Source organism: Apium graveolens, chromosome 5 (genome assembly GCF_009905375.1).
Source record: "Apium graveolens cultivar Ventura chromosome 5, ASM990537v1, whole genome shotgun sequence".
Classification (NCBI taxonomy): domain Eukaryota; kingdom Viridiplantae; phylum Streptophyta; class Magnoliopsida; order Apiales; family Apiaceae; genus Apium; species Apium graveolens.
In genome coordinates this window covers 50,627,463-50,637,587 of record NC_133651.1, presented here as the reverse complement: position 1 = coordinate 50,637,587, position 10,125 = coordinate 50,627,463, and the positions used below count along the sequence as shown (strand labels likewise).

The following is a 10,125-nucleotide window of genomic DNA, read 5'->3' as shown; positions in this document are numbered from 1 at the left end:
GCAGTGGCTTTTGTTCGCAAGTGGAAAATATTTCAGATGGATGTAAAGAATGCATTCTAGTATGGTCTTCGTCAATCATCTCGTTGTTAGTTTGAGAAGTTTTCTATTATACTTTATTCACTTGGTTTTCGTGTTAGTAATCATTATTCTGCTCTTTTTGTACGATTTGTGAGTGTTGGTCGTATCTTATTGTCCTTATATGTTAATGATATGATTATTATTGGTGATGATTGTGATGGTATTGAGTCGTTGAAATGTGAGTTGGCACATTATTTTTCTATGAAAGATTTAGGTTTGCTCCGTTATTTTTTAGGAATTGAAGTTGCTAGCTCACCAAAGGGATATCTTTTGTGTCAATCTAAGTACATTGTTGATTTACTTGACCGTGCACATCTAACGGATAACAAGATTCTGGAAACTCCTTTAGAGATGAATGCTAGATATTCTCCTTCTGATGGTCTTCCCTTAGCAAATCCTACTCTAAGTTGATTGTAATAAAATTTTACATTCTTATTATATCTCTAAAACTATAAAAAAAACGACTTCAAAACTGGGCTGTAAACGAACCGAGCTGATCGTTAGGCTCGACTCGACTCGTTTAACTCGACTCGTTTAACTCGACTCGAATCGACTCGTTAAGTAATCGAGCTCGAGTTCGAATAAGAAAATATGCTCGTTTAACTTATCGACTCGATCTGAGTTTTACAAGTAATTGACTCGAACTCGACTCGAGATTGACTCGAGATCGACTCGACTCGTTAAACTCGACTCGAACTCGATAAGCAATATGCATAAAAAATCTAAATATATACATGAGCATGCTCTATTCTCTACCAGTACCAGTGTCTTCCTAATTAGACTGAGCTTAAATTTATTTTATTTGGGTTGGGCCTTGTTTGGACTCTAATTGTGAAAAAAGAGCAAAAAAATTAAAAAATTAATGACCAACTCGAGTTGACTCGACTCGAAAAGTTCGTGAACAACTCGAACTTGACTCGATTGTTAACGAACTCGAGTTCGAACATGAAAATCTGATCGTTAAAGTTTTCAAACTCGACTTGTTAATAAAAAATTTGAACTTGAACTCGTTAAGAAAAAACTCGACTCGATTGGGTCGGTTCGTTTACATCCATATTCAAAACTGAAATTTACTACGAACGATAAAACAAATAAAATTGTTCATTATTAAAATGATTTATTTTAAAAGCTTAATAATACTAAGTGTCAGAAATAAGCGAATCCAGAATCTTATTGCATCCAAGCAAAACTTGTAATTCTTTATTAAGCCTCTTAATATTAATCAAGATACAACTTCAACACAAACATATTCTTCTCCTCACTATTGCATAAATAGCTCAGTTCATCTTTCCATAAGCTATGCCAGCACTTTCATTTTATAAGTAAGGTACAAACACCAGAAAAATCATATCTAGTTTCGTCTCTTGTTTACTTCAAGGGAAGCGCATAGCTGCCTGAACAGGCAAGTAGGTTATGTATTTGTAGACAGCTAGACAAGTGGCTTGTCCCACTTGAGGGGCTTTACTACTTCCCAGGTGAAGTCTGCATCGTCTCTTCCAAAATGCCCATATGCAGCCGTCTTCAAGAACCTGTTATTGCCTCCCCTCTTTAGATCCAAGTTGATTGCAATCATTCCAGGCCTGAAATCAAATGTTTCCTTGACAATCTTCAAAATTTCCTTGTCCGGAATCTTTCCTGTACCATATGTGTCAACAAAGACCGACAATGGCTCAGGCACACCTATGGCATACGAGACTTGAACGATGCACCTACGTGCGAGGCCATTCGCAACAATGCTCTTGGCAGCCTGTCTAACAATGTAGGCTCCACTTCTATCAACCTTGGTTGGATCCTTCCCAGAGAAGGCACCACCACCATGGGCTCCCCAGCCACCATATGTATCAATGATAATTTTACGACCAGTAAGACCTGCATCGCCATGAGGACCTCCAATGACAAAACGACCAGATGGATTAAGATGGAAGATGGTCTTCTCATCAAGGTACTTTGCTGGAATGATAGGCTTGATAACATGCTCCTTAAGGTCAGCTGCAATCTCATCATTAGTTACGGTTTCGTCATGCTGAGTGGAAATGAGAACAGTGTGGACACGGATGGGAACCATGGCACCTTTTTCATTGTAATACTCAACAGTAACTTGGGTTTTTCCATCAGGTCTCAACCAAGGACAGGTACCATTCTTGCGAACCTCGGTTAGCTTAGCCCCGAGCTTAGTTGCAAGAACATGACTTAGGGGCATCAACTCTGGAGTCTCATCAGTAGCATAACCAAACATATGGCCCTGGTCGCCAGCACCAATATCCTCAGGACGCTTGGTGAGATGACCGTGGACACCTTGGGCAATATCAGGGCTCTGTTGCTCAATTTGAACTAGGACCTTGCAGTTGTCAGCATCGAGGCCAACATCGTCAGAGACAAATCCGATGTTACGGCAGGTGTTGCGCACTATTTTTTCATAGTCTACATTGGCCTTGGTTGTAATCTCACCAAAAACCATGACCATGTTGGTTTTTGAGCAAGTTTCACAGGCAACTTTGCTGTCAGGGTCTTGCTCGAGGCAGGCATCAAGGACAGCGTCGGAGATCTGATCACATAGCTTGTCTGGATGTCCCTCATTTACAGATTCAGAAGTGTACAAGAAGGTATCCATTACCAAAACAGAGAGAAGAGTTTAGATATTCAAGAAAGATGGTACTTATTGTTCAAGCCTTCGGTGACTCCTCCCTACAGATTTTGGGTCAATATTTATAGCCTACAAAACATAATAATTAATTAATATTCAAATTATTGTATTTAACAAGCACTGGAATTAAAAAATCAGTTGAGAATGCCTGTTAAATGTATGGATGGTTGTTGAGATTTGAGGTTGTAAAAATCTTGGCCGTTAGGTCTGAGTAGGTGGGTGGTTTATATTGTTTGTACGCGGTTGGTATATGATTGAGACATTCTATAGCATTTGAGTCAGCCAAATAATTATATCAAGTTTAGTTCAATAATCTTTATTATTAGCTGCTTTTGTTGAATCATTTCATTTCTTGGGTTGGTGGCTGTCACTACTTCACCAACTACATGAAAATTGGTCACATTTCACTTGTGTAAATTTGTTCCTTCTTGTAAGTTGGTTTGTACTATCTCTTACCAACAAATAACTTGGCCAACTTCTAATAAACCTAACATAATAGATGGTAAATTAAGGTTGTCCCCTTCGTTCATTTACATTTATTTTTTCCCAGTAATTAAGAACTAGTGTTATAAAATTGATGTACTGGTGATTAAATTTTTGTCAGATATCGACTTTAGCGAATTCAAGTAGATAAATTTTTCATTTTTTGGCATCCAAACTACAAGAACATGTTGAAACTTTTGCGAATTTGGACTAGTTATGTGTAGGCAGTTAGTACATTTATCATTCTGTAGCAACAAATATCTGCAGTAAAAAAACGGAACAATGCTTTGACAAATAGACATGAATTTAAGTAGTATAAATTTATGATTTATAACATGCTTTGAATATAGGTGCCTGTCATGACTGGCATACATTTCCAAACCAAGATTAGCTAGGGTGCTCTACCATTGTAAGGGCCTGAGACTAAGCCATTGGCGAGGGAAGGGGAGGGGTTTGGGCTGGTGGAGGCTGAAGGGGAGATGGGTTGGTCGGTGAGGGCTGAACCGTCGGGGCTAGTGGACCCTGATCTGGTGGAGGCAAGTCAGGTGCGGCCTGAGGGGGCTGGCCCAGGGCAGGAGGGAATAGGTCGGGTAGAGGAATGCATATAAAGAAAGGAATACAGTATTGAGGAGGATTACTTGAAAAGTATGGGAGGAAAGGGAATAAAGGCGAGGTTAAATTACCAGCACCTGGGATTAGTGGTGGAAATCCGAAAAAGGGCAAACCAGGAATGCCTGGGAAGCCTGGATTGTCGGGTTGTCCTGGATTTGGTTGACCAGGGAAATTCCAGTTTGGAAAGCCTGGAAATATTGGAGGCAGGCCTGGGAAGATTGGAGGCCAGCCTGCAAACTTTCGAGGCTGATCATCTTTTTCCTTGCTAATAAGGAGACCTCTTCCTCCTTCAACTACGGCCGACTTAAGGCCAATGTCAATGACAATCAACATTATTATTATCTTACTAAACTTCTCCATTTCAAGTTTTTAACAGCTTCCGTCTTCTGTATTTTCTGAAATGAAGACAAGGTCAAATTTATAGCACCAGTTTTTGCTGCATCGAAACAATCCCGAATCCAAATGACTTGCTATTTTAAACAAGTTCCAACTGAATTACATATCATATACAACAAATAGTAAAAATTTAAACAACCATACCAACTGCATACTTAATACTTTTGTATTGTTAACTTTATATAGACACTTTCAGTATTGCTTGCTTTTCAATATGATGCCATTATTATTAATTTTAAGATTAGCACAACTGACAAGCATATTGCTAATACTACATGTAGTGAATGAATTTAAAGTTCAACAACATTCATGCATACACAACTGTATATGTATGAACGCGTCCAATAAATTGGATCATCTGTCTCAGTAAATGCATTACATTTCTGCCTTATTTCTCAGAAGAAGATGCATCATTCTACAGTTATTATATTTGAACCTTTAATAATATCAAGTAATATAATAACTGATTAGCCTAAACATTTCTGCAGTATCTGGCATTTATAACTGTATAAATTTGATAATTTATAACTGTGAACTCTGAGATTTTGTCGCATATGCTTCCAACCATGTCATCTCGCACATATAGATCGGTATCAAATATCATCCAAAACATTTACAATAAGCTTCTAAGTCTGGGATAATTCTGTATTAATAGAGAACCGTGACACTGGTATGTCACTGCAACCCGACAGTCTACGAGGTTAGTAGGGATCAAACCAGGGGAAAAGGAAACTGAAAAAATATATCAGAAACAGTCGCTGCATAAGAGTCTAATGCAAATTGTCACTTGTATATAGTTCTTCCACCCTTGAGTTAAAAGTAACAGTATTATAAACTCTGCCCGAGGGTTAAGATTACCTATCGATTTGTAATAATTTTCCTCTACTAATAAAACCTACAAAAGATCAGCGTTGTAGTGTGCATGGCTGAATGAAGTAGAGAGACATCTTTTTTCTAGCACAAGTTTTTTGAAGTTGTAGCTACATAATTAACACTAAGATAATGATAATATAGATTGTTATTAAACTGTAAATCTGCCTAATATAGTAAGATGCAAATGTGTGTCTTTTGGATCAAGAACTGCCTGAACAGACTAGTAATGAAGTAGGTTATGTATCTGGAGACATCTACAGTTGTGACGTCTCCCACTTGAGGGACTTTACTACGCCCAGGTGAAGTCCGCATCATCTCTTCCAAATTACACCATATGCCGCCCACCTTCAAAACCTCCACCATGGCCTTCCCCGCCCACCATGAGGATAGATAATAAATCTAACAACCGGTAAGACCTGCATCACCGTGAAGACCTTCAATGATGACAAACAGATGGGTTGAGAAGAAAGATTGTCTTCTCACCAAGGTACTTCCCAAGAATGCTGCCTTCATTTATTTACAGTTACATTTATCTATTACTTTTCAAAATTTATTAGAACATATGTTGTAAAAGTGATGTAGTACGGCATAACTGTTGGTCAGGTACTTTAATTTTTCATTTACCGATTATTCTGTTGAACCAGTCTCTAGTTTAACTTTTTTTTTTTAAAGAAATCCTCCATAAAAAAACCCTTTTTTTATATAATTTTGTTATCTGTTTTAGCAAGAAAAACTGGAAAGAATGCATCCTCACATGAATTTCTGGATTTTTGTAAAATGGACTAGTCATATGTAGGCAATTAGTATCATTATCGCTTTCTTCACACCGTAGTAATAAATATTTGCAGCAAAAAAAAAACCCCAATGCCTCAACGGATAGACATAAATTTAAGTTGAGTAGAAATATGTGATTTATAATATGTCTTGCAAAGATGTGCCTTTCATGGCCGGCATACAATTCCCCGCAGCCAAGATTATCTAGGTTGCTCTACCATTGTCTCTCAGCTTTTACTGAGCCATAAATGTCCCAATTAGTTGGTTACTAAACCAGTGAAGGGTCCGGTGATGGTGGGTTGAGTGGTTCGGCCGGGGCTAGTGGGTTCTGGATGGCATGTGTCGAGACACTTGGAAGCTGACCCGCAGGACCAATTGGCAGCGGATGTGGAGGAGATTAGGAAGGTGGAGACTGAAGCGGATTAGCTTGGGCCGGTGATGGCTGAAAGGGAGAAGGGTTGGTCGGTGATGGCTGAGGGCTAGTGGGTCCTGATCAGCTGAGGGTGCGGAAAGAAATTAGGGCAGAGGAATGCATCCAATAAATTCAAAACAGTTATCTAGGATGTAAGTATGATAAAGGCAAACTTATATTTAAAGTCGGGGACATAGGAAGAGAATCGCCACCACCTGGGCTGGGGTGGAAATATGAAAAACATCACACCGGGAATGCCTGGGAAACCTGGAATATCGTCAGGTTGGCCTGGATTTTTTCAACAAGGAAAATTCTGGTGAGGAAACCCTGGAAAGATTGGAGTCGAGCCTGGAAAGTTTTGAAGCTGATCATCTTTTCTTTGCTAATATGGAGGCCTCTTCCTCCTTCAACCACGTAAGACTTAAAGCCCATATCAACGACAATTAATTATTATCACCTTACCGAACATTTCCATCTTAAGGAGTTCGGTATTCTTACGCTTTCGAAATGAAAAAAAAAATTCAAATTTCCTAAAAACAATTTATAGCACTACTTTTGCATTTCGAAACAATCCTGAGTCCTAATTTCATTTTTAACAAGTTCCAACAGAATTATATTATCAGATGCAAGAATGGTAAAATTTATTCGACCATAATAACTACATAACCAATACTCTTGTTTTGTCAGCTTCATATAGACACCTTTTAGTATCAGGTCTTTCAATATGATGCATCTTATTAGTTTTAAGATTAGCACAACTGACACGCATATTGCTGATACTATTTATGTGGTGAATGAATTAAAGGCCTAGCGAAACTCTTCAACATATTCAAGCATACACACAACTGTATATATGTGTCCAATAAATTGAACATCTATATCCCTAAATTCTATATGCTGTACATTACATTTCTGCCAAATTCCTCGTGCGGAAGGATATCTCCATGTATACATTTTAACCTTAAATACGGAGTATCAAATATTATAACTCATTAGCCTATACAGTTCTCTGATTCTGGTATACTTGTATGAATTTTAATGATTTGGTATTTAAATATCCGTTTCAACGTATCATTTCAATTTTTATCAGTATCTCTCTCTCTCTCTCTTGCGCGCAAACAAAAGTGCATATGTATTTATAGAATTAATAGTGCATTATTAAGAGAGTTTGATAATTCAAAGATTGGGTTTAAAGTTTTGCTCACATAAAAGTAACTAAAATTTCACAAAAATAATATACAAACCTCATCAAGCTGAAAGATAGAACCTTGGTAAATATTCTCTTCTCTTTTTTTGACAAAAGAAAATTCATGCAGGCTTCTCATAAGTATTCTGTTCTCTGAACTCTGAGATCTTATCGCGTATGCTTCCAGCCATGTCAGATCGCACAAATAAATGGGTGTCATCCAGAACATGTAATATAAACTTCTGTGTCTGGGGTAATGCTGCATTCATATTAATTATGAATTGTGTCATTGGTATGTCACTGCAACCCAACAACGTAAGAGGTTAGTAGAGAGAAACTGAAAAAAAAAACACAAATAGTTTCTGCATAAGAATCACATGCAAATCGTCACTTTACATATTTCTTCCACCCTTGAGTTTAGTTAAGTACTATACACTCTGCTGGCGTTTGGGATTAACCTATCAATTTGTAATAATTTTCATCTATTAATCGAACCTAACCCACAAAAGGCCAGCTTCACCTTGTGCATGGCTGAATGAAGGTAGAAAAATTAAAAGTTCTTCAAATTCATGGAAAAGGGTAGCAATTGTAGCAGATGATTAGTTACATAAACATCAAAAACCAGTAAACTGTGTTTAAAATAAGAAGACATGTATAATATAGGTTGGAGTACATTATGGTTGGCATTTTAATATAGCCAGTTTTAAAAAAATTCCCTATCAAATTATTTATAGAAGCATATAGCAGGACCCCTCATGATGTTTAAAACCATAAACCACGTTGGCATTATACCAATGGGTTGACCGTTGATGATCAAGATTTTCAAAAGTTAGTCTAATATTCTACTTCATTATCATAACAAAATATTTCCAATATCGTTTGATAGAATTTGCAGGAAGCTACTTCACTAACATAAGAGCAACGTAGTTGTTAGGAGTCAAACAATAACCATGAACACTGTAAAACTGAAGGCAGAAAAGTTACCATGAAATGTATAAACCCTTGATTATGTTTACCATGGTATTGGAAGCCACCTTTACAAACTTTAATCTGTGAAATAACAAATTACATAATATGAGAAAAATATAGAGAATAAAGGAAGAGAGCCATTGAATACAATTTTCTATTAAATGAGATGGAATTGGAAATATGTGAAAAGATAACAGACAAGACACTCAAGAACATTCAATTAATACAGCCAAGGTGATTATGTTAGTTGGCCCCTCATAAATAAAACCCAAGAGTAAAAGATGATGCACAAAGAGCGCCAGAAAGTTAACCAGTTCACCAATAGAGAGTTGTGTATAGATATTAGTTTAAAAGGCTAGTAGCAACAAATTATATAACTATCACGGAGTTTATTGTGCTTTATACAAGCCACCACCTGCCAAAGTGCCAATGCTGACCGGACCATCTAACTCAATTACTCCAAATACCCATTCGTATTTTTCATCACTTTAAAAAATAAGATTCTGAACTAAATAAAGGAATACACATTCAAAGGGTAAATAAATTACCATCAAACAAATGCCATGATCAGAAATTTGTCTTGTCAATGGAAGTTTCCTAATAATAAAATCGGTCAATTATCAAAGTGTGTCACTATTTGTACCCGATATCTCAAATTTGCCAACACATTTGTAGACATTTGCAATATGAAGTGATTCGCGAGTGAGGCGTCATTAATTTGTGCAGTGAACTTAAAATTCCACATGTAAGCTCAACACAAATAAAACTTTTTATTGGCTAATTTGTTGTACATTCATAACAATAGTATCTACTAAACATAAATCTTATGAACTTAATTATGATTGAATTTTATATTCAACTCGGATACTGCAAGGTGAAATGTCCAGGGGTTTTAATAAGAATGATCTGAAAATTGTAGGCGGACTTTCATCAAACACATAGCAATCAAATCAAACCTGCTTAAAACTACCATATTGAAACCATTAAATTAAAAGAATACAAACTATGAACATCAGTAATTCCAACGGTCACCGTCTGATAAAAAAACAAATAACCACAAAATAATGAAATTAAGATGAATAAAGCTGTAATATATGAGTTAATGTTGTAAAATAAAACCACAAGTAAGAATGGAAAAATAAAGAAGAAACATACCTAAGCTTGAGTAGAGCAGGATTGCAGTTACGGGATTGAAAAATCAAGCAGCCTTGGCGATGTAATTAGGGGCAGATTGTTTTTACCTATTTTATCAATTTTATAACGTCTGTATATAGGAAGATTTATTATGGCTAAATTTATAAATACATATAGTACACTTCTTTTTATAAAAATGTAAATAGATTATGTTATTTGTTATAATAATGATTATCAAATCTTATTAAGAAAGATTCGCAATACTTACTAAGAAAGACTCGCAATACTTATCAAAAAAATTTAATTTAATATTGGAAACTTTTCACGAAAATCAAGATTTTGTATAATATAATTGATAAAACTCTACTATAAATAGAAGTTTTGCCTAGTCATTTGTAATTGAACAATCACAGAAAAAGTAATAATACTTTTGAGATCTCTCTCTTTCTTTCTTACTCTACTGTTTATATTTTATTTATATTATGTTATCAGCATGAGTCTCTACCAACTGAAGCTAGATTCTCGAAAGATGTACGACTTATTCTGACTCACGAGTCTCTATCA

The 10,125-nt window shown here is 36.2% G+C and overlaps 2 protein-coding genes across 4 annotated transcripts; both read right to left on the bottom strand.

The window, feature by feature from the left end:
- Window positions 1–1,231: 1,231 nt before the first annotated feature.
- LOC141723991 (S-adenosylmethionine synthase 2) lies at window positions 1,232–2,799 on the bottom strand. The gene has a single exon (XM_074525975.1). The coding sequence runs from the start codon at window positions 2,687–2,689 to the stop codon at window positions 1,508–1,510; it is 1,182 nt and encodes a 393-aa protein (XP_074382076.1). The 5' UTR covers window positions 2,690–2,799; the 3' UTR covers window positions 1,232–1,507.
- Window positions 2,800–3,412: 613 nt separating this feature from the next.
- Window positions 3,413–9,711, bottom strand: LOC141723992 (general transcription and DNA repair factor IIH subunit TFB5-like). 3 transcript variants are annotated; one of them, XR_012576430.1, is made up of 4 exons: window positions 9,583–9,711; window positions 8,443–8,508; window positions 7,517–7,758; window positions 3,413–4,212 (listed from the first exon to the last, which is right to left on the bottom strand). XR_012576430.1 is itself a non-coding variant. In XM_074525976.1 (3 exons), exons 2-3 carry the CDS (start codon window positions 8,475–8,477, stop codon window positions 7,581–7,583), a joined length of 213 nt encoding a protein of 70 aa, XP_074382077.1. In that variant the 5' UTR covers window positions 8,478–8,508; window positions 9,583–9,711; the 3' UTR covers window positions 7,404–7,580. The 3 variants fall into 3 exon arrangements, 1 of the variants encoding a protein (XP_074382077.1); XR_012576429.1 differs by lacking the exon at window positions 3,413–4,212 and adding an exon at window positions 4,672–5,502; XM_074525976.1 differs by lacking the exon at window positions 3,413–4,212 and having other exon boundaries at window positions 7,404–7,758.
- Window positions 9,712–10,125: the final 414 nt, after the last annotated feature.

Excerpts from the sequence above, each read along its gene's own strand:
- LOC141723992 (XM_074525976.1), bottom strand. The coding sequence starts at position 8,477 with ATGGTAAACATAATCAAGGGTTTATACATTTCATG. Across the intron at positions 7,759-8,442 it reads AAGGGTTTATACATTTCATG|TGACATACCAATGACACAAT; the intron begins GTAACTTTTCTG and ends GTTGGGTTGCAG.
- LOC141723991 (XM_074525975.1), bottom strand. The coding sequence starts at position 2,689 with ATGGATACCTTCTTGTACACTTCTGAATCTGTAAATGAGGGACATCCA.